This window comes from Phyllobates terribilis, unplaced genomic scaffold (assembly GCF_046119375.1).
Source record: "Phyllobates terribilis strain yellow unplaced genomic scaffold, ASM4611937v1 Scaffold_2__4_contigs__length_985480577, whole genome shotgun sequence".
In the NCBI taxonomy this organism is placed as follows: domain Eukaryota; kingdom Metazoa; phylum Chordata; class Amphibia; order Anura; family Dendrobatidae; genus Phyllobates; species Phyllobates terribilis.
The window spans coordinates 216,211,031-216,236,206 of record NW_027362762.1 but is presented as its reverse complement, the minus strand read 5'-3'; the positions used below and the strand labels follow the sequence as shown (position 1 = coordinate 216,236,206).

Below are 25,176 nucleotides of genomic sequence, written 5' to 3'. Positions count from 1 at the left end.
GGATGGATATACCACAATTCCAGGCTAGGGGAGGAAGAATAAGTGATTATCCAGACAACATAACAGTGACTTGCAGCTGCTGCTTTCTGTGAGGTAAAACATGGTCTGAACATACCACATCTCCTGGCCATGGGAGGAAACAAAAAAGAATACAGACATTACAGCATGGGATCACAGCTGATTCTTTCTGTGAGGTAAAACATTTCACTGCCTGTTTTATCACACGAGCGAGTGTTTTATCTGTGACCCTAGTGCCCTGAGCTTATTATAAACCAAGTCAGTGAGGTAGGAGCTCTGGCTGCTGCTGGGCTCATATGCCAATGATTTGATTGATGATGAGCTCAGAGGGCTGGAGATGCGGGAGAAACACTAAACATATGATAAAACAGGCAGGGAAATGTTTTACCTCACAGAAAGAATCAGCTGTGATCCAATACTGTAATGTCTGTATTCTCTTTTGTTTCCTCCCATGGCCAGGAGATGTGGTATGTTCAGACCATGTACCTGTAACGTGGCGTGGGCCAGTAGCCGTGAGCAACATGTTAATCTCCAGCACGGACAGGCACAGCCATTACACAGTACACAGCAGGGACACATTTATAAGATTATCTCAGCACAGGGACATTTCTTTAACAAATCCAATTATGGAACCTATTTTTATTCCAAGATCTATTGACTAAAATGTACTTTATTCATGGGAAAATCCCTTTAACTTACTTTAATTCAGTGTAGTTTCTAAAGGAATTTCAATGTAATCCAGGAAGTAACCTATAGTGCTGTAGTGTTAACCTGAATTACATTGCCATTTCATTTTTGACATTTTAAGAAAGTCCTGGGAATGTGAGTTGTTCTAGCAATACTACATTCATCCTTACACAAACAACTCTTAAGCAGCCTGAAGCCATTGAGGGAGAAAAAGAGGAGGAGAGTGGGTTTTACGTGTGCACCGTGTCACTAATAACTCTTGTGCATTAAGGAAGTAAACTCTGCACTCGCTGACAGCTATGGATCTGCATGTCAAAAATCGGTAAGTCACACAACTTTCTCATAGGGTGTTTATTGGCTGAAATCAGAAAATCCTATTAGGAACAATTGTGGATTTAGGTAATAGTACAATAAGGCAGAATAATGCCGGCATCAGCATTCTCAGGCATGTAAGGACACACTGTGTGTAGGGTATGCAGCTTGATTTGGAAGTAATACAGGTACTTATGTGTAGATGAAATATTAGGATTTCTATTATGCTAACCTCCTCCTGCAGTTGTATATGATGATTAAGTTAAGCTTCGATTAGGGTTAAGCATTTGAATCGTACATAATAATGTCTACGCAGGTGAACCTCAATGTGCTGCAAACCCTACGGAACAAAGACATACACATGCTGCATAAGTCAACTTATAGCAATCATCATTAGTAATGCGCTCACAATATATTATTTAACACTTGCCCTCCAGGACCTTCCACCTAATGTGTATATATCTGTTCAGCTTAATCCTGCAGGAACTGTGTCAAATGTATGAATAAAGTGCTGACCACCTGAAATACAAATGTATCAGTAGGAGTGAGGGGGATTTTTAAGTGGTTGACAGTCTCTGCACGCCATTGCTGACCTAGCCTTATTTTAAGAGAACTTTATTGTACATTGTCATTAGTGGCATGACCCTAGGATATAGTATTAATGTCTAACTGGCGAGGGTGTGACTTATTTATGTGAACCATCCCTGTGATTGATAGACAAATTATCATTGGCTACAATGTCTATGAATAGACTGACTAAACGCCTGGCCAAGAAATGCAGAGAAGTGGGTTTATTGGAGATTACAGGGGCCAAACACATCCAGATGGTCATTAGAGGCATGTCCTATCGTTATACCAGCAATGTCTGTGACAAGATAAGCCCTTATTTTTGGATACATACAGTATGTTAGTTTTTAATATGTGATCTTTATTTTTCAAAAATACATGAAAAAAGTAGTACTTCATGTTATTTTGTATATTGTTTACCATTTTTTAAATTCATAACCCTATTATAGATTGTTATGTGTATGGGGGTTAACAATTATTTTCTTCTAGTCTTCTATTGTTTCCGGTGCTGCTGTGATCCCTCTCTACCATCGTTTTTGACCGCAGCTCTGGCTGGCTGGAATTCGTTACCAGCGGTTATTTTTTCTCAGTGTAAGTCTATGAGACCCTCTTACTGAGTCTCATACACTTACATTAAGAAGTGATTTCTGGTCCATCCAGCAAACACTGGAGTGATCTGACCAGTCACAACTTCAATCACGTGGTGCAGAAAAGGACCATAGCAGCGCTGGGAAAAGCAGAAGACTGCGACCACTAAGTATTTTACTACACACAGGGAACATACATTACTGATACCTATCTGGTGGTGAAATAAAACCCCGGAATGGTACTTGAAGGTGCCCTTAGGCAAAAGAGCAAAATTGGCCAAACTTGCTGATTTTGCTGGGACCATCTGACCATCTTATTCATATGGAGATCTCCTGACTCTCCCCTGACAACTGTTCAATTTTACTGCCTGATCATTTTAGTTTGAAGAAAGATAAGCCTCCTCCAGCATTGTGTAACAGTTGCTTACTCCCCTATCCCCATTCAGGACATATGTATGTCCATCCAAAACGAATATGCATGAGTTTTGGTGAAGAATTGTTGTTGACACTTTTAGAATGTTCTGCAATGTATATAACATAGAAAATGGAAAGATTGGATGCAGTGATTGTTTAAAGGGGTGGTTCACTACTCGAACAGCCCCTACTCGATCACTATATTCCCCCTTATAAAATAGAAGCAGCCTATACTCACCTCCGGTGTCAGCGTCATTCCAGCAATGTCGGCGCCTGGTCCCAGGAAATTGAGGGACATTGTAATCCAACGTGAGCTCGGCAACCAATAAGGGGTCACTTCTAGTGATGAGCGAGTATGTTCTGTTAACCCTTTCGACGAGCATGCTCGGGTGCTCGCCAAGTATCTTCAGAGTGCTCGGGTGTTATGTTTCAGTAGCTCCGTGCTCATGATTTGTGACTGTTTGAAAGCTTTAATACATGTGAGGAAAGCCTAAGAAACAAGCATTCCTCACATGTATTAAAGCTGTTAAACAGTCGCAAATCATGAGCACAGAGTGATTGAAACATATCACCCGAGCACACTGAAAATACTCGGAAAACACCCGAGCATGCTCCTAAATCTCGAGTAACGAGCATGCTTGCTAGTCACTTCATTGTCAATTCCTTCAGGTGTACTGACATTTGCAGGAGATCAGAGAGGAGCAACTTTCACTACTTCTGGGTGTCAGTTTTGTCCGACGGAAAAGAGAGTGAAGTAGCCACTTATTAGCTACTGCATCGTCAGGCGAGCCCCCGGGACTAATCACCAGTGTCGCTGGAATGGCGCAGACACCGGAGGTGAGTATGGGCTGTTTTATTTTTTAATTGAGAAGGGGTTGTCCAAGTAGTGGACAACCCCTTTAAGCTAGATGATTGTAGCTATAGCTACCGCCTGTTGACAAGAACACACAAGTAAAAAAGGGAAATGGCACTTCATGAGAATTATGGGTAAGTAAATAAATCATTAAAAAACTCAGCTTGGTGACAGCTGCGGCCACAATACTGTTTTCAGAGGAGGAATGCTTTCCAAACGCTGTCCAGTAACAATCCAATTGGAGGTCTGTTAGGAAATTTGTTTGAACATGCACATCTGATGCCCCATACACATCTGAGGCTTGGCCGAATGCCGATATCGGGACACCAATATTGACAACATTGGCGAGACTACCTTCTTTATCTTTTTTATTTATTCCTTCTCTATCTTTTTGTGAAATATGGCTTTAGTTCTGAGTATGGATTATAGTAGGTAAATGATTATTATCCGCAGTGTTTAGAGGAAGTTATCAGACAAGGAAGATTTAGTTCAGTCTTTTATTGAGCTGTAATTACCAGTCTCTTGGAGAATACTATAGCATGAGAACTATTTGTGTTCTTTCTGTTGTCTGTTTATTTTACAACTGCATTTATTTACTTATCTACTTATATAATGTTTATTCCATTTGCTCAGTTTGTTTGGAATAATGCCTAAAATCTTCCATACTGATATGTTACTCTTGATTAAATTACATACACATTTTAAATAAATAACACATATAAAAATTCAGTCAAGTAGTTTTTAATTGTATTAACAACAACGATAGAACCTACTAATCTTCTGTTCAAAAGTGGCATAAGGTTGGTGGAACAGGAGCCTGTTTATTTGTTGTTATAGAACCTATCACATGAAATATCAGTGATGCTAAATGGACAAGGATTGTGTTGAAAAATAAAATAATGAAGTCATGGACAATGCTACATGATTTTTTTAGGCCAGTCTGCTAGGGTGAAAAGGAGTAACCTCTTTTCCCCTTTGGCTATGTTCACACATCATGTTTTTTTCAGCGTTTTTTTATGCAAATTTTCAGCTGTGTTTTGCAGTACCAGCAAAGTCTATGACATTCCAGAAATCTCATGCACACATGTTTTTTTTTTGTTCAGGATTTTGTGCTTTGCATGTTTTTTTGGAAAATAGACATGTCCCTTCTTTCAGAGTTTTTTCAGCATTTTTTCACCCATTGGAAGTAATGGGTGGTGAAAAAAATGCTGACAAAGCGCACCAAAAATGCAGGTGTCAAGTTTTTCAGCATTTTTTTCAGCGTTTTTTTTTTGTGCCAAAACCAGAATGAGATTTTTTTTTTCACTGAACTTTATGTACATGCATAGAGAAACAAAAGGACAGGGAAAAACACTGAAAAAACGCATCAAAAAATAAGCACAAACGCAAGAAAAATCCTGAACAACCTCCAGGCAAGAGATCAGGTTTTGCTGCAGAAAAAAACACTGAAAAAACCATGATGTGTGAACATAGCCTTACAGTAAATTGTCTATGTTTCTTGTTAAATGTGAGGCTGCCAGTCCCTACAAGTGTGACCCATACAGTCTCCGACAGTGGTGTTAAAGAAGCAATGCTTGGTGCTAGCAAGGAAGAAGAGGAGCAACCCTGTTCAATGACAAAGGGACTTGCTGAATGGGTGTGAGCAAACAGACCCAAGTACAGCCACTATGAGGTATGCAAAATGATGGAGACTCTGCCAGTAGACTAGAGAAAGAAACTGGGAGATCCAGAGCCCCAATTATTTCTTCTCAGAGATAATTGGTGAGCTGTTAGTGAGAGACAGTGAGACTTTTGGAGTCTTTGCTGGGTCAGTGTGGGCTGTGGACAGGTTAGTGGGAAGCTGGCTGCTCTGAGGCTTAGCAAGAAACCTGCTCATCCTAGTCCCGCAGAGTGGTTGGATGGAAGAGTTCAAGAGGGTCAGCAGCAGCGTCTTTTTGAAGGACAAGCTAACAAATTGTCATTTAATACTAACTAATAAAAATGCAACAACGACTGTTTAAACCACTTCTTGGCGTCTTTCTGCTGCAAGTGAAAAAAACATCAAAAGAAAAGGATGTCCTACAGATGATTGTGGAATATGTTCTTTCTCTGGATATTTCTGGGGAAAAGAACTTGACACAATGGTGCCTTGTCAGTTATATGGTAATTTGATGGAGACCTTGGTCCACAATTTAAGCCAGAAGAGGTGAATTTTTAGTTATGATATGTTGGGAAGTTGGAATCCTTAAAATAAGAAGCTATCAGACAGATATGTCTGTCGATATATGCAAAACTGGGTTTCTAGAGAACACAGAGAATTCATACAGTATAATCTGATAATATGGCCCCAGGAGATGATTAGATCGGTGTCATGGGCAAAAATAGATGTGGAGTAAAGGTTCAAAATCAATAAAGTAAATATTGAGTATACGGAGGCTTTTTAGTGTTTATTTGGTTTACGCATTCTTATCCTGGTTCTATGTGCACCAAATGATGTAGAACTGAAAACTGTTTGGAGGCTCAAAATAAAAGGCTCAGACTTCTAAAACACAGGGAGGTCCTCTACATGTACTACCATCTGTACTTGGTTCTTTGTTGTCTGGAGAGATTGAGAAAGCAAAGCTAATTTTTCATGCTAATATGACTTGTATTTTTTCCATAATCATCTACATTTTGCCTTTAAATATTTTAGGACAAATATGGTTAAAGAAACTTGCATGGAAGAAGTAGTACTGATAGACCTTTTTGACTATAGATGTCATAAAAGTAAAAGTCTCAACAAAGACAAAGTTTTACTGGACATTTGGAGTATTAATCAAAAACGCTATGGCTCCAATATACCATTGACTTACTTCATGTGCCACCAGTATCCTATACATAAGGAAAATACGTCAGAAGCATTTTTTGGCCTACCTGCAATGGACCTTGATAGTTTGAAAAATGGGTATAAGATTGTGAAAAACACAAATATGGCTGCTATACTGTATACCATCAAACAAGAAATAGATGAACAAAAAAAAAGCGCTGCACTTATTATTCTGCCTCAGCAGAAGAAACTAGAAATGGATAAATACATTGACCAACTTTTTACTGCTGTGTACAAATTCTCATTCGAATATTTCAATGCACATCCTGACAATGGGGACATTATACAACTTTGTGCCACAGAGACAGAAAAGTATAAATTGACCAGTGAGGACTCCGAAGAACTTGCAAGGAGAAACATCAAGTCATACCTTCAAAGCCTCCCAAGCCTGAAAGGAGAGCTGATCATTCTTAATTCACAGAAAATACCAGGTAACTATGGTTTGAACACAATGGGACCGATTCATCAAAGGTTTCACACCAGAATTCTGGCGTTTTTGATGTTTTCACACCTGTTTCTCCTACCTCCGAGAAGATTGGCAGAGCTGGGGAGGGATGGGGTATGACGGGACAAGACAATTCATGATTCAGATTCATTCTAGTTCATGACGTGATATGTTGTTGCCTAAGTCAGAAATCTCCAGTACCTGACTGAAGTAAAATTTCTGTCATGGGGCATGGAGACACATGTCACTTGTTAGACGCTCAAGATTCAAAAACTGGTGTGAATTTCCTCATGACTCACGAGGGTCTGACTTCAGCACACCCCTCATCAAGACAAAGGGTAAACAACACAGGTCTTGATGATTCGGGGTCTATATGTTCTGTTTAAGCAGTAAATGTTGGAAAATATCTTATAGATTAGTTTAAGAATAACCAAAGGTAGAGGTGAAGAAGTGTTATTGTTTCCAGACTCATCATGTCATCCACAATGTGTTTGTGTCTAACCCTTACTGGAAGGTAACCGAGCTTTAGTAGTTCATTACAGAACTGGTTTACCTGGCCACATAATTCTTCTTGTAAATATGCTAAGACTCATTGGCAGACCTGCCAGGGCACTGCCAGTAAAATCCTATTGTTGTTGTGCCGTTTACAGAAATAGGCGATTCATTATTTTGCTTGCAGAGGATGCTTTACTTAGTTTTCCTTCTTCCTGCTACAATTACTCTATCTTCTTCGCCGAATAAAAGATCCCTGTGATCCCTACAATCAACAGCTGACCCAAACCCAAAATATCTTCAGTAACAGAAAAAGTTACAAAATAAGATGATAAACATAAGTGATGATTAAGAATGTAAATGTGTTCACCCTTAGTCCCAGCACAACAGATGGTGAAGGGGGTGGATATTCTTCAACCTGCAAGCTGATAGGACAGGTGGAAATTTTTATTGACATCTGAACACTATATATGGTGCCCTAAACTCCACCCCTATGTCTGTTTCATTTTTTATAAGCAGATTGACTAATAATATTATAGGGAGGGAGCCTTGTGCTACTGACAGGACTAAGGGAGAACAGATTTACATTCTAAATAATCACTTCTCTTACAACAGGACAAAGAAATTCCCTAAGGAAGGTCTAACTGTAGGGATCTCAAAATTAGACAATCTCTAAAGACAATCTTTTCTCTAGATCTTTATGCAGATTCTTATACTGAGTAAAGAAAACAGTGGCTGAGAGGCCACGTTACTTATTTGCTCCACTGCCATATGTATAATGCAATATTTGAGGATGGGACTCTAGGCCTCAAAAATCTTACTGAATTGTTGAAATGCAAGCCTACAACAATTTTCTTTTAAAGTTGCAGCTAATAGATATTTAAGAATGTTTTTTCACTTTTTTTGGGGAGTAGAATGTGTTTTCTCTTAAGCTAGTGATCCTAGATAGGACAAGGGTACTGCCATTGCCATATCAAAGAAAACTCCACTGAGAATGATCTTCAGATCAGTTGTCTAGCTGGAGAACTGGAAAAGAGAACATAGATGATTAATAGTGACAAAGAAAGGAAATCTTTGGGTTATATAATGGTAAAACCATAGCACGACTTATCCTACATAGAATAGAAGGTCCTAAATAACCCAGAACATGAAGCTCATTTGTCTGCTTTGCAGAGGTTTTGTTAAGGTGATTTCTTTCATGGGCTCAAAATGAGGACCACATACTTGTAAACTTTTGAGACACACAATACCAACAATACCGACAGTCCTGACAATACCTTAACTCCACTATTGCTGTAAATATTAAAAACGTAAGCTCTCCTTACTCTCTCCATATTTCCCTGCCCACTGCCAACCTCTGGTTTCTGGTGAACAAGCCACTTTTTTTCTGAATGACGTTGCTTCCCCTGCCCTTGATTCTGTGCAAGCATCATAATTGCCCGGGGTCATCTCCTCAGATGGGCAGTGCATGCTCAGTAAGCTTCTGATGACGCTGCAAGATCTAGTGTCTTATGTAGGGAAGCAACATAACTGAGAAAAGAGCGACCTGTCCACCAAAAAATGTAGGCTAGTGGCATGCGGGGAAATAGGGAGAGAGGCAAAAGAGCTGAAAGTGCAGTGTTTGCCCCGTGCACTTGCAATCAAAAAATATTACCATGCACTATTTTCTATTTTCTTCCAAGTATCAGATGAGAATCGCCTATACAAGCCTATGGGTGTGCAAAAAAAAATTCGGATCCTATACGGATCTTCAGTGTAGCATAAGACTTTTACAGATACATTGCCATTATTAATCTAGGAAACTGTATTTGATAATGTGCATTTTAAAATGTTGATATATAAAAATGGATGCCACACGGATGTCACATAGCCGTAAAAAGCGGACACACGGATCGCACACGTATGGCAATATAGATGAAACGTCGATGATTTTTCATACACTCATCTGACCTCGGCCTAAAAGAAAGTTGCAAATTTGAGCATATGCCATATTTGTGTTACAATTTGCAACTGTTTTTTGCTTCTTGACATTTTTGAAAAGTTACAAAAAAAGTGTAGGGGGGACTAGATGAGGTCAGAGTGCCACCATTTGTCCAACGGATTTATCAAAACTTGCACCAACAAGGTAGCATATACACACCAGTTTACAGACTTCTATATGTATTTTATATGTTTTCTCTCTCTTTTTCTCTCTGTTTGCATCTCTCTTTTTTTATCATTCTTTGTTTTTCTTTGATAGTAATCTTACCTTTTGCACTTACTCAGGAAACAATGCTCATGCATATACCAGTGCTTCTCACTAAAGTAGAATATTATCAAAAAGTTAATTTATTTCAGTTCTTCAATACAAAAAGTGAAACTCATATTATATAGTCATTACAAACAGAGTGATCTATTTCAAGTGTTTATTTCTGTTAATGTTGATGATTATGGCTTACAGCCAATGAAAACACAAAAGTCATTATCTCAGTAAATTAGAATACTTTATAAAAACAACTTGAAAAATATTTTTAAAATCCGAAATGTTGGCCTACTGAAATGTATGTTCAGTAAATGCACTCAATACTTGGTCGGGGCTCCTTTTGCATCAATTACTGCATCAATGCGGAGGCGATCAGCCTGTGGCCCTGCTGAGGTGTTATGGAAGCCCAGGTTGCTTTGATAGCAGCCTTCAGCTCGTCTGCATTGTTGGGTCTGGTGTCCCTCATCTTCCTCTTGACAATATCCCATAGATTCTCTATGAGGTTAAGGTCAGGCGAGTTCGCTGGCCAATCAAGCACAGCGATACTGTTGTTTTTAAACCAGGTATTGGTACTTTTGACAGTGTGGACAGGTGCCAAGTCCTGCTGGAGAATGAAATTTCCATCTCCAAAAAGCTTGTCGGCAGAGGGAAGCATGAAGTGCTGTAAAATTTCCTGGTAGATGGCTGCGTTGACTTTGGTCTTGATAAAACACAGTGGACCTACAGCAGCAGATGACATGGCTCCCCAAACCATCACTGATTGTGCAAACTTCACACTAGACGTCAAGCAGCTTGGATTGTGTGCCTCTTCACTCTTCCTCCATGTAGCGCTGGCGTCCCTGCCCTCTGCTAGGCAGGGACGCTGCTCCCCTCACCGCTCTGCTCCGTGCCCGGCGTCCTCTCCCCGCTCTGCTGTCAGCGCGCGCTCCTTCCCGGCGTCTTCCTCCCGCTCTGCTCTCAGCGCGCGCTCCTTCCCGGCCCCTGTGCTTAGGGCGCGCGCGCGCGCGCTCCCCTCCTCTTAAAGGGGCCGCGCGCGCCGTCCTAAGGAGTCCCCGGCCAATGGCCGGAGGACTTCATCATATATAAGGCACCTCCTCCAAAATGGAGGTGCCCGAGCAATGTTGTTTGCACCTGTGTCTCACCTGTGCTTCAGCCCTCAGGTCCCGTTGCCAGTTACCTGCCAGTTTCCTGCCAGTTACCTGCCTGATTCCTGCCTGAATACTTGTTACCTGTCTGCCAGTCTGAGGTCCGACGGTCTGCCTTACTACTCCTGTCAGTCTGTCTAAAGGACCAGCCTGCCCGCTCACCTGGGAGCGCACATCAGCTACCTGCCTACTTTCCTGAGGTCCGACGGTCTACCTTACAACTCCGGTCAGTCTGTCTATGGACCAGCTTGCCCGCTCACCTGGGAGCGCTTCTCCGTTACCTGCCTGCTTGCCAGCCCGGAGGCTCCGTTGTCATGTGCTGTGACCATCAGCTACTTCAGACTCTTGTCCGCTCACCTGGGAGCGCCTCTCCGTTACCTGCCTGCTTGCCAGCCCGGAGGCTCCGTTGTCACGTGCTGTGACCATCAGCTACTTCAGAGACTCTTGCCCGCTCACCTGGGAGCGCTTCTCCGTTACCTGCCTGCTTGCCAGCCCGGAGGTTCCGCCGTCACGTGCCGTGACCACCTGTTATTCCAGAGACTCTCGCTTGCTCACCTGGGAGCACACATCTACCATCTGCCTGCTAGCCTACCCGGAGGCTCTGCCATCACAGGTCGTACCTACCCTTTACCCAGAGACTGCCCTGATCATTTGCCGTATCTCCCTGTCCGTTCATCCAGAGACTGCCACCCGCTCCCTTACAAGGGCCGCCCCCTTGTATAGTAGCTCAGAGGTTCCGCCTCCCAGACCCGTTACAGTTTGCTCGGGCCATGGAACCCGGTGGCACCCAAGCTCCCTCGCTCTCGGACCTCTGTCTTGAACTGTCCCGTCAGAGGTCCCAACAAGAGGCCATCCTGGGTCACCTGCGGAATGTCAATACTCGCCTGAACACTCTGTCTGATCCACCAACAACCTCCGCCAGTGCCATATCTTGCAATCCGGCAGCTCCGCTGCCCACTAATACTATGGTATCCTACCCCGGACCCCGGCTTTCTGCACCTCCTCGCTTCGGAGGCGACCCCGTCCAGGCTCGGGGCTTCTTAAATCAGTGCACCCTGCATTTTGAACTTTTGTCCTACCAGTTTAACTCCGACCGGGCCAAGATTGCCTTCATCATGTCCCATCTCACCGGGGAGGCCCTGGCCTGGCTGAATCCTCTATGGGAGAGAGGAGACCCCCTGGTGTCCAACTTGCCTGCTTTTCTCACGGCTTTCCGGAAAGTCTTCGACGAACCCGGACGGAAGACCTCATCTGCATCATCGTTGCTACGCCTCCGTCAGGGGAGTCTCACCGTGGGCCAATATGCCATACGGTTCCGTACCCTTGCCTCGGAGCTGGCCTGGGATAACGACGCTCTGGTTTCCGTCTTCTGGGAGGGTCTGTCCGGCCGTATTAAAGATGAACTTGCCGGTCGGGACATTCCTACCACTCTCGATGACTTAATAACTCTTGCCACCCGGATTGACCTACGGTTCCAGGAGCGTGCCAGAGAGGTCACCCGTGAGAGGAGGTTACCACGTCTAGCTCCTACTTTTCAGAAACCCGTCACTCCTTCTGTCTCTAACCAGGTACACCCTCCTGAGCCTATGCAGGTCGACCAGACCAAGATGGTCAAGACCCGTCAGGACTTACGCCGTGCCGAGGGGACCTGCTTCTACTGTGGCAGTAAGGAGCACCGGATCCGTGCCTGCCCGGAGAGGTCGGGAAACGCCTGTGTCTAGGTTCGCTCAGAGAGGTCCACCTAGACAAGAATAAATCCTCTCCATCCCTGCTGTTGTCAGTTTCAATCGTCTATGGGGAGAACCGTTATTTCGAACTAGCCCAACTGGACTCTGGAGCAGCCGGGAATCTTATTTCACAGTCCCTGGTAGAGAAATACCGCATCCCCACCAAACCTCTGGCTGTACCTTTGTCTGTGGCTGCCGTGGATGGGGGGCTCTTACCACGCCCCATCCAACTCATCACCGAATCCATTACTCTGCAGGTGGGAATGCTACATTCTGAGAGTATCTCCTTTCATGTTCTGCCTGGACTCTCTCACGCCCTCTTGTTAGGTCTGCCTTGGCTCCAGAAACATGCACCCGTGCTTGACTGGCAAACCGGAGAAGTCCTTCGCTGGGGACAAGACTGTCATAAGACCTGCCTGGTTCCCGTCCATCCCGTCCGTCCCTCTCCTACCCCAGCTAATCTACCTGGACTTCCAATTCCTTATTGGTCTTATGCTGATGTCTTTAATAAAAAGGAGGCAGAGACATTACCCCCTCATAGACCATACGACTGTCCCATCGACCTGTTACCCGGTACTACTCCTCCCCGTGGGCGTATTTATCCTTTATCCGCTGCTGAGACCCGGTCGATGTCCGAATATATTGAGGAGAATCTGGCCAGGGGATTCATCCGGAAATCTACTTCCCCGGCGGGAGCGGGCTTCTTTTTCGTCAAAAAGAAGGACGGCTCTCTCCGTCCCTGTATAGACTATAGAGGCCTAAACCAGATCACGGTGAAGAATAAGTACCGCCTTCCGCTCATTCCAGAATTATTTGATCGTCTGAGGGGGGCTAGAATCTTCACCAAACTAGACCTCCGTGGGGCGTACAACCTGGTTCGTATCCGTCAAGGGGATGAATGGAAGACGGCATTCAACACCCGGGACGGCCACTATGAATACCTGGTAATGCCCTTTGGTCTCTGTAACGCTCCTGCCGTTTTTCAAGAGTTGGTCAATGACATCTTCCGGGACCTTCTCTACTCCTGCGTAGTGGTGTACCTGGACGACATCTTGGTCTTCTCTCCGGATCTCCAGACTCACCGGAGGGACGTTCGTCAGGTTCTGCTCAGGCTCAGGCAGAATCACCTCTTCGCTAAATACGAGAAGTGCCTCTTTGAGCAGACCTCGCTTCCGTTTTTGGGCTACATTATTTCTCAGACCGGCCTACGAATGGATCCAGAGAAACTGTCTGCCATCGAGAAATGGCCTCGACCGGAGGGGCTGAAGGCCATTCAGCGGTTCCTGGGCTTCGCCAACTACTACCGCCTCTTCATACCACACTTCTCTTCCCGGACTGCCCCAATTTCCGCGCTCACCCGTAAGGGCACTAATCCCAAAGAGTGGCCGCCCGAAGCAGAAGAAGCCTTTCTTTCCTTAAAACAGGCCTTCTCTTCCGCCCCGGTGCTGCATCGCCCGGACGGCAACAAGCAGTTCTTCCTGGAAGTGGACGCCTCCTCCTCTGGAGCTGGAGCGGTACTTACTCAAAAATCTTCTTCCGGGAGGATGGTAACTTGCGGCTTCTTCTCTAAACTCTTCTCCTCCTCAGAGCGCAATTATTCCATAGGAGATCGAGAGTTATTGGCCATCAAACTGGCATTGGAGGAGTGGCGTTACCTGCTTGAGGGGGCTCTTCACCCGGTAATAATTTACACGGACCACAAGAACTTGGCTTACCTCCAGCATGCCCAGAGACTTAACCCGCGCCAAGCCCGGTGGTCCTTGTTTTTTGCTCGTTTTGATTTTGTCCTTCATTTTCGCCCGGCTGACAAAAACGTCAAGGCGGACGCCTTGTCTCGATCCTTTCTGGTATCTGATCTCGAGGAAGATCCGAAACACATCATCGATCCCGCCAGAGTAATACAGGTGGCTCCCGTGAGTCTAAATCGTCTCCCTCCCGGAAAGACGTTCGTATCAGTACCTGATCGGGAGAAGATCCTTCACTGGGGTCACTCGTCTAAACTGGCTGGTCACGCTGGTCAGAAGAAGACCCTCCAGCTTATTTCCCGGCACTACTGGTGGCCTACCCTGCACCAGGATGTAATAGACTTTGTTTCTGCCTGTGTGTCCTGCGCCCGCAACAAGGTTCCGAGACATCTGCCAGCCGGTCGCCTCCTTCCGCTCCCAGTACCTGCTGCCCCCTGGCAGCATATTGCAATGGACTTCATAACTGACCTCCCACTCTCTGCCGGTTGTACGGTCATTTGGGTGGTCGCTGACCGCTTCTCCAAGATGGCTCATTTCGTTCCCCTGCCAGGCCTCCCGTCTGCACCCGAGCTAGCTAGAGACTTTATTCGTCACATCTTCCGTCTTCATGGCCTACCCCTCCACATCGTGTCGGATCGTGGGGTACAGTTCACCTCACGCTTCTGGAGAGCCACTTGTAAACTACTAGACGTCACCCTGGACTTCTCTTCCGCTTACCACCCACAGTCCAATGGTCAAGTGGAGCGGATCAATCAGAACCTGACCAGTTACCTCCGGCACTTCGTTAATGCCCACCATTCTGACTGGGTGGATCTCCTACCATGGGCCGAGTTCTCTTACAATAATCACGAGAGCGAATCCTCCTCCAAATCCCCGTTTTTTGTAGTCTTTGGTCAGCATCCTCGGATTCCTTTTCCTGTCTCCACCTCGGTGGACAACCCGGCTGCGGAATCTCTCGTTAGCAAATTTTCCTCCATTTGGGAGAGTACCCGATCCGCACTCCTTCAGTCTTCCGAGCGTATGAAAAGACACGCTGACAAAAAACGTCTGGACCCTCCTCAATTCCGTCCTGGGGATAAAGTCTGGCTCTCGTCCAAATATGTCCGACTCAAGATCCCTTCCTATAAGTTAGGGCCTCGGTTCATCGGCCCACTGGAGGTCATCAGTCAGATCAACCCGGTGGCCTATAAATTGAAACTCCCGGCCAACTTACGGATCCCTAACTCCTTCCATGTATCTCTCCTCAAACCTGTGGTACTTAACTCTTTTTCCAAGTCTACAGGTACGCCTCCTGCTCCGGTTTCTACTGAGGACGAGTTTGAGGTAGAGAACATTCTTGCCACCAAAAGGGTAAGAGGAAAGACCTTTTTTCTGGTAGATTGGAAGGGGTTTGGTCCTGAGGAGAGAACGTGGGAGCCCCGGGAGAACATCCATGCCCCTCTCATCCTAGCTAAATTTCTGTCTGGCCTAAAAAAGGGGGGGCCTAAAGGGGGGGTACTGTAGCGCTGGCGTCCCTGCCCTCTGCTAGGCAGGGACGCTGCTCCCCTCACCGCTCTGCTCCGTGCCCGGCGTCCTCTCCCCGCTCTGCTGTCAGCGCGCGCTCCTTCCCGGCGTCTTCCTCCCGCTCTGCTCTCAGCGCGCGCTCCTTCCCGGCCCCTGTGCTTAGGGCGCGCGCGCGCGCTCCCCTCCTCTTAAAGGGGCCGCGCGCGCCGTCCTAAGGAGTCCCCGGCCAATGGCCGGAGGACTTCATCATATATAAGGCACCTCCTCCAAAATGGAGGTGCCCGAGCAATGTTGTTTGCACCTGTGTCTCACCTGTGCTTCAGCCCTCAGGTCCCGTTGCCAGTTACCTGCCAGTTACCTGCCAGTTTCCTGCCAGTTACCTGCCTGATTCCTGCCTGAATACTTGTTACCTGTCTGCCAGTCTGAGGTCCGACGGTCTGCCTTACTACTCCTGTCAGTCTGTCTAAAGGACCAGCCTGCCCGCTCACCTGGGAGCGCACATCAGCTACCTGCCTACTTTCCTGAGGTCCGACGGTCTACCTTACAACTCCGGTCAGTCTGTCTATGGACCAGCTTGCCCGCTCACCTGGGAGCGCTTCTCCGTTACCTGCCTGCTTGCCAGCCCGGAGGCTCCGTTGTCACGTGCTGTGACCATCAGCTACTTCAGACTCTTGTCCGCTCACCTGGGAGCGCCTCTCCGTTACCTGCCTGCTTGCCAGCCCGGAGGCTCTGTTGTCACGTGCTGTGACCATCAGCTACTTCAGAGACTCTTGCCCGCTCACCTGGGAGCGCTTCTCCGTTACCTGCCTGCTTGCCAGCCCGGAGGTTCCGCCGTCACGTGCCGTGACCACCTGTTATTCCAGAGACTCTCGCTTGCTCACCTGGGAGCACACATCTACCATCTGCCTGCTAGCCTACCCGGAGGCTCTGCCATCACAGGTCGTACCTACCCTTTACCCAGAGACTGCCCTGATCATTTGCCGTATCTCCCTGTCCGTTCATCCAGAGACTGCCACCCGCTCCCTTACAAGGGCCGCCCCCTTGTATAGTAGCTCAGAGGTTCCGCCTCCCAGACCCGTTACACTCCAGACTTTGGGACCTTAATTTCCAAATGAAATGCAAAATTTACTTTCATCTGAAAACAACACCTTGGACCACTGAGCATCAGTCCAGGTCTTTTTCTCCTTGGCCCAGGTAAGACGCTTCTTGTCTATTGGTCATGAGTGGCTTGACACAAGGAATGTGACACTCGTAGCCCATGTCCTGGATATGTCTGTGTGTGGTGGCTCTTGAAGCAATGACTCCAGCAGCAGTCCACTCCTTGTGAATCTCCCCCAAATTTTTGAATGGCCTTTTCTTAACAATCCTTTCAAGGCTGTGGTTATCCTGGTTGCTTGTGCACCTTTTTCTATCACACTTTTTCCTTTCACTCAACTTTCCATTAATATGCTTGGATACAGCACTCTGTGAACAGCCAGCTTCTTTAGCAATGACTTTTTGTGGCTTACCCTCTCTGTGGAATGTGTCAATGACTGCCTTCTAGACATCTGTCAAGTTCAGCAGTCTTCCCAATGATTGTGGTGCCTACTAAAACAGACTAAGGGACCTTTTTAAATGCCTAGGAAGCCTTTGCAGGTGTTTTTTTGTTAATTATTGTAATTTACTGAGATAATGGATTTTGTGTTTTCATTGGCTGTAAGCAATAATCATCAACATTAACAGAAATGAACACTTGAAATATATCACTCTGTTTGTAATGACTCTAAATAATATATGAGTTTCACTTTTTGTATTGAAGAAGTGAAATAAATTAACTTTTTGATGATATTCTAATTTAGTGAGAGCACCTGTATGTTCATCCATATTCCAGAAGAACTGTCCTTTTTCAACTAACTATATTGGTTTTCTTGTATATGCTTAATGACACCAATGAGCTACATGCACTATACAAGGATCCTGGAGTCCTATTGCAGTATTTCTGTCTGGACCCCATAGTCGCCAATTCTGCAGAATAGGGATTTGGGCTAAAAAATGCACCCCCTAAACATAGTATTTTATACCAAAACCTATGCCGGACCTGAGTTACAGAATACTAAGAGATAGCAAGAAAGAAAACACAGGATATACAACAGCTTAATTTATGTTACTGTCCAAAATATCTGCACACAGAGGCGCAACTTGAAGCTTCAGAACCCCAGTCCAAAATTTGTAATTTTTGACAGAGAGGTTTGGTCCTACTTAGTCATCAGGACCCTGGTGCATCTGATACCTATACATTCTCTACAGCTATGATCCCATTTGTGGAAAACACTGGTTGGAAAAGACTAGATGCATTCTTCCTAATATCCTGTAGATGGTGATATAAAACTGTCAATGAATTCTTTTAATTTCCATTTTCTCCATTGATACTGCTGTAAATAATCAGAAATGATGGATATTTATCAGATGAAAATGATTATTCTTTATGTTCAGAACAAGTACACTGAAAATCACAAAAAGGCAGGCGACTATGTATTCCTGAAATACAGCCCACTGGAGAAATAATTGTGTTACCTGAGTATCAGAATAGCATTTTTCCACAAATTACCATTACAATCTGTCTATTTGACTGGAATCAAGAGGTCAGCCTCTTATCAAGCTTGTCTTAGGTGGTATCTTAACTGTCATGGAAGGCATTTACAAGGGAGTGGGAAAAATCGGCCAAGGAGATATTCTGTCTGTATCTTCTATTATACAGGGTGGGCCATTTATATGGATACACCTAAATTAAATGGGAATGGTTGGTGATATCAAATTCCTGCTTGTGGCACATTAGTATATTGGACGGGGAAAACTTTTCCAGATGGGTGGTGACCATGGCGGCCATTTTGAAGTCGGCCATTTTGGATCCAACTTTATTTTTTTCAATGGGAAGAGGGTCATGTGACACATCAGACTTATTGAGAATTTCATAAGAAAAACAATGGTGTGCTTGGTTTTAACGTAACTTTATTCTTGCATGAGGTTTTTACAAGTTTATGACCACTTATAAAATGTGTTCAAAGTGCTACCCATTGTGTTGGATTGTCAATGCAACCCTCTTCTCCCACTCTTAACACACTGATAGCAACACCGCAGAAGAAATGCTAGCACAGGCTTCCAGTATCTGTTGTTTCAGATGCTGCACATCTCGTATCTTGATGGTATGGTGTGGTTCATGGGGTACAAAGATAGTGGGGCCATTCTTCATCAACGGAAACCTCAATGCCACTGGATATCTGAAATTGCTACATGATGATGTGTTGCCCTCTTTATGCACTGAAGAAGGCACGTTCGCTGAGTTTTTCCAACAAGATGGTGCACCATCACATTATGGGTGTCAGGTCCGAGCATTCCTACATGAACCGTTTCCTGGAAAGTGAATTGGTTGTCGTGGGACAGTTGAATGGCCATCAATGTCTCCCGATCTGACCCCCTTAGACTTTTATCTTTGGGGTCATCTGAAGGCAATTGTCTATGCTGTGAAGATACGAGATGTGCAGCATCTGAAACAACGGATACTGGAAGCCTGTGCTAGCATTTCTTCTGCAGCGTTGCTATCAGTGTGTCAAGAGTGGGAGAAGAGGGTTGCATTGACAATCCAACACAATGGGCAGCACATTGAACACATTTTATAAGTGGTCATAAACTTGTAAATAACTCATGAAAGAATAAAGTTACGTTAAAAAAAAGCACACCATTGTTTTTCTTATGAAATTCTCAATAAGTTTGATGTGTCACATGACCCTCTTCCCATTGAAAAAAATAAAGCTGGATCCAAAATGGCCAAATTCAAAATGGCCGCCATGGTCACCACCCATCTGGAAAAGTTTTTCCCCTCCCATATACTAATGTGCCACAAACAGGAAGTTGATATCACCAACAATTCCCATTTAATTGAGGTGTATCCATATAAATGGCCCACCCTGTACTGTTCTCTGATGAACCTATATGAAGAGATTTACATACATTATAAAAAAAACTTTGTATAACATTCTCATGGTTAATTTTCATGCATTCATTTCTCTCTATATACTTATTTGTCTACAGAGGATATTTTTCTTCACGGGTTTAGCACGCGATGTGGTGGCATATCTTATATACCATCCCTCAGCTCCTTAAATCTTTTCAGCAGTTCAAAAAGAAGAGATCCCAAGGGGGTTGTTGCAGAAAACTTCCGCCGTCTTGGAAAGGCTGCAGGATTTGATCCTCAGACCTATGTCCCTGTGAAGGTAACTACGGCTCTGTTTCTAGTTTTTTCCTAGGATGATATTGATATGTATCCCATTCATTGGATTTTTGCCACATTTATTTTTATTTCTATTCTCCCCACTTTGTACTTGCTGTCCCATAATACATATAAAGTACATTTGTGTCAATCACCTCCTCTCTTTATATTATGTTAGGACCAGAGTTTTTATCTGTATCATATACAGTATAATGATAATATATACTAATGTCATAGTTTAAGCCATCTTAGTGTGATTAGATTCTCTTGCATGCAAGAATTGGAGCACAGGTGTGGAGAGGACAGAGAACTTAATTTCTCCATTGTCTGTGTCTGCTGATGTCGGACTGCACTCGGATGACATCCGAGTGCCGTCTGATGTTTCACACTCACCCATAGACTTTCATGGGTGCGCGTGATTCAAAATCCGGAGCCACTTGCAGCATGCTGCGATTATTTTCTCTTGCCGAATTGGCTTGAAAAAAAATTTGCACATCTGTTGTGCCTCATAGTATAACATTGGTCCGAGAGCTATCCGATAAAACACAGAACCACAGAATTACCATTTTGCCAATTATGTCATTGAAAAGATGGAAGCTAGGGTGGCTTTTACACAACCAACTTTAACTACTCTTTCATGAAGGAGACATTCGGCCTAAGTAATGCCTGAAAGTTGCATTTGTGTAAGCAATCTGTGTGCGTCTTAATACCCAAGTCATTATTTTGTTACAGATAATGGGGTATTTAAAGCAATGACCACATGTTAGTAAATTCGAATTTAGACAAAAGCCAACATGTACTCATTTAGATATTGTCATTTTTCTATTCGGTTGAGGCAGGACCTGCTGACAAAATGAAGCTTTTAAACTTTTATCTATTTGGCCTTGTGTGAGACAGGGACTAATGTGAACAATGGCAATCTCTGCAGAGAACGGTGAAATATGTTGGTGATACATTGCTAAAGGAAATTATTATTTGTTCCCTGGTGGTAATCATTACACATTTAGCCAATTTTACATTTCTTCTTGCAGGTTGACCATGCTCAGAAGGTTTGGATAATGGGAAAACCGGAGCCTCCCTGCTATGATGGGATAGTAACCAACCAGAAAGGCGTGACGATAGCCGCTCCTGGTGCCGACTGTATACCAATCCTGTTCTGTGATCCAGTTAAGAAGGCGTGTGGGGCAGCCCATTCTGGTAAGTTCCCCTTAGACCGGAGATCTGGCCATATACAGTGATAGAAAAGGTTATACTAGAAGTGGTGTAAGAGTAAGGATGGGGCTATATGGCTGCTTGGACAACCACAAGTCACGCTGCCAGAGATCGCAGTATGGCAATGCTTTATCACCACTTCATGAAAGTAATTGTTCTAGTGTTGTTACCCACAAGGTCCCTCAACGGCAATATGCAAGTCACAAGAAACCCAAACCTACTGGATGCACCAACTTATGGTTGTGGCAAAATGACATTTACGTCTATTATATTGCAATAAAGGATTGCCATACTATGACATATGGCTTTGCAATGTTTGCCATGGTCAATATCACTCTGTTTCTTCTCAGTGGCATGCGGTACTGTGCACCTTGCCAGAAACATTACTCCATCCAGGCACGGGAGCAATTTTTCTAGTGTAAGAAAAGCCGGACCTTTTGCTGAATTTGACAGGCTCGCATACCCAAGCATACCCGTTCCAACCCGCTTCCTCCCCGGCTCCGTCCATTACAGCAGTTCTGCTTCAAACTGAAAACGCCAATACCTGCAATTTTTTTGTGCAACTCCAAGTTACGCAAAAATTTTGCAACTATATAAAGTGTTTTACACCTGTTTTCTGGTGTAAACACTTTGATGTATCGGCCCCTAGTCTTTTACACTGCTTCTGTTTCTGTTATATGGTCTAATCTCAAAGACCAAGATTAAAAATAGCAGAGAACTGAAATAAATCATTCTTGTAGTTCTTAGAGAACTCTGTAAAATAGTCAGCATTTTATCTGTAAATGTGCAACATCGGGTCATACAGTAGGTGGCGCTATAGATGCACAAATGCAGTTTAATGGCCTTTCAGTTCCCTGTTACTAGCTATGATATACAACATGTATGACTTGTCCTCTCCTGGATTCTTTACATTGCACACACATCCATAAGCGTATGATCACTGGGCTCCTGACCATATACAGTATATGTTTCTCACCAGTACAATCTTGCAGGATGAATAATTAGAATGGTTCCTTTTTAAATCTGAATCCTGGAAACTTGCATTAATCATGTCACTATTAACCCCTTTACAACCCAAGGTGGTTTGCACGTTAATGACCAGGCCAATTTTTACAATTCTGACCACTGTCACTTTATGAGGTAATTACTCTGGAACGCTTCAACGGATCCCCCTGATTCTGAGATTGTTTTTTCGTGACATATTGTACTTCATGATTGTGGTAAAATTTCTTCGATATCACTTGTGTTTAATTGTGAAAAAAACGGAAATTTGGCGAAAATTTTGAAAATTTTGCAATTTTCAAAATTTTAATTTTTATGCCCTTAAATCAGAGAGATATGGCACACAAAATAGTTAATGAATAACATTTCCCACATGTCTACTTTACATCAGCACAATTTTGGAACCAAAATTTTTTTTTATTATGGAGCTATAAGGGTTAAAAGTTGACCAGCGATTTCTAATTTTTCCAACAAAATTTACAAAACCATTTTTCTAGGGACCACATCACATTTGAAGTCACTTTGAGAGGTCTTTATGACAGAAAATACCCAAAAGTGACACCATTCTAAAAACTGCACCCCTCAAGGTGCTCAAAACCACATTCAAGAACTTTATTAACCCTTCAGGTGCTTCACAGGAATTTTTGGAATGTGGAAGAAAAAAATGAACATTTAACTTTTTTCACAAAAATGTTACTTTAGACCCAATTTTTTTTATTTTCGCAGGGGTAACAGGAAAAAATGGACCCCAAAATTTGTTGTGCAATTTCCCCTGGGCACGCAGATACCCCATATGTGGGGAAAAACCACTGTTTGGGCGCACGGCAGGGCTCAGAAGGGAAGGAGCGCCATTTGAATTTTCGATTGTAAAATTTGCTTGAATAATTTGCAGACGCCATGTTGCATTTGGAGAGCCCCTGATGTGCCTAAACAGTGGAAACCCCCCACAAGTGACCCCATTTTGGAAACTAGACCCCCCTCGGAACTTATCTAGATGGGTGGTGAGCATTTTGATCCCCCAGGTGCTTCACAAATTAATCCGTAAAAATTAAAAAGTTTTTTTTTTTCCACTTTTTCATTTTTACGAATCAATTTGTGAAGCAACTGGGGGTTCCAAGTGCTCACTATGCATCTAGATAGGTGCCTTTGGGGGTCTAGCTTCCAAAATGGGGTCACTTGTGGGGGAGCTCCAATGTTTAGGCACACAGGGGCTCTCCAAACGCGACATGGTGTCCGCTAGCAAATTGAATGGTAAATCGGCTCAAATTGTTAGCGGACACCATGTTGCGTTTGGAGAGCCCCTGTGTGCCTTAACATTGGAGCTCCCCCACAAGTGACCCCATTTTAGAAACTAGACCCCCCAAGGCACCTTTCTAGATGCATAGTGAGCACTTGAAACCCCCAGGTGCTTCACAAATTGATTCGTAAAAATGAAAAAGTGGAAAAAAAAACACTTTTTTTATTTTTACGGATTAATTTGTGAAGCACCTCAGGGTTCCAAGTGCTCACTATGCATCTAGATAGGTGCCTTGGGGGGTCTAGTTTCCAAAATAGGGTCACTTGTGGGGGAGCTCCAATGTTTAGGCACACAGGGGCTCTCCAAACACAACATGGTATCCGCTAACAATTTGACTCAGGTATGCACCAATACTCAGGTATGCACCATATACTGCGTGTGCTCGAGTGACATGCTCGAGTCCCCGCCCGGATGTTTCACGGTTATTAGACACCCCCAAAAAAACATGCGGGGATCGCTCGTGCATGGCAGGCAATCCCCGCAAAGTTTTTTGGCCGCGAAGCATATGGGGCGGAGACTCGAGCATGTCACTCAAATACCCACGATACTCAATGCATACCAGAGCACCCAATGCAAACTCAAGTAGTGAGCACTTGCGCTCAACACTAGTCGCCATATCGTCATCCCAACCCCATCACAACCCTAACCCCAACCCCAGCCCTAACCCCAACCCCAGCCCTAACCCTAGCCCAACCCTAACTCTAGCACAACCCTAACCCTACCACAACCCTAACCCTACCACAACCCTAACCCGAGAGTTTATTTTTTACGCCGTTCCTCATGCGGTATAATTTATTAGACGACTTTATTCTTCAGGTCGGTGCGATTACAGCGATACCAGAATCATATGGGGTTTTTATGATTGACAGCTGTCACACACTAAAAGACGCATTTTTTGTAAAATTTAGTTTTTACATCACCATATTTTGAGAGCTATAATTTTTCATATTTTGGCAGACAGAGTCATGTTATGGCTTGATTTTTTGCGGGATGAGTTGACGTTTTTATTGGTGCCATTTTCAGGCACGTGACATTTTTTGATCGCTTTCTATTTCGATTTTTGGGAGGCAGAATAAACAAAAACCACCAATTCAGGAATTGTTTTTTTTGTTTTTTTTATTCTGTTCCGCGTGTGGTAAAATTGATAAGGCAGTTTTATTCTTTGCGTTTTGAGCGGTACCATTTTTATTTATATTCGTCTTTTTGATTGCGTGTTATTCCATTTTTGTTTGGCAGTATGATGATAAAGCATTGTTTTTTGCTTCGTTTTTTTTTTTTTTTACCGTGTTCACTGAAGGGGTTAACTAGTGGGACAGTTTTATAGGTCAGGTCGTTCCGGACGCGGCGATACCAAATATGTGTACTTTTATTGTTTGTTTGCTTTTTTTTTCAAAATAATATTTATTGATGGGTACATTATATTTTTATTTTTGGTGGATTATTTATTTATTTTTTTTTTAAATATTTTTACAATTTTTATTTTTTTTTTTTCACTTTCTGACACCCGGGAAGCCCGGGCAGACAGCGCTGGAGGCCGGAAGAAGAGGTGAGTATTGTGATCACCTCCCCTTGCAACCGCAATGCTGCGATCGACTTCGATCAAAGCATTGCGGGGGTTAATGTGCCGGGAGCAGTGCGGGACCGCTCCCTGCACATAGTACCGGGTGTCAGCTGTGACAATCAGCTGACACCCGGCGGCGATTGCGCCCGCACAGCCTGTGTGCGCGCGCGATCGCCATGACGTACTAATACGGGTCAGGCTCTTAAAGCCCAGGGCACTGTCGCGTATTAGTACGTCATGGGCTGTAAAGGGGTTAATCATCATTTCAACTAGATG

At 44.1% G+C, this 25,176-nt stretch overlaps 1 protein-coding gene across 3 annotated transcripts in view; it reads left to right on the top strand.

The window, feature by feature from the left end:
• The first annotated feature begins 895 nt into the window (after positions 1–895).
• LACC1 (laccase domain containing 1) overlaps positions 896–25,176 on the top strand; it is a 54,565-nt gene continuing 30,284 nt past the window's right edge. The window contains exons 1-4 of one of the 3 annotated variants that reach the window (XM_073670288.1): positions 896–1,027; positions 6,110–6,714; positions 19,651–19,832; positions 20,860–21,025. In XM_073670288.1, coding sequence (XP_073526389.1) covers positions 1,005–1,027; positions 6,110–6,714; positions 19,651–19,832; positions 20,860–21,025 — 976 coding nt within the window. In that variant the 5' untranslated portion in view covers positions 896–1,004. The remainder of the gene's footprint in view (positions 1,028–6,109; positions 6,715–19,650; positions 19,833–20,859; positions 21,026–25,176) is intronic. The other 2 variants (XM_073670290.1, XM_073670294.1) reach the window with 2 other exon arrangements.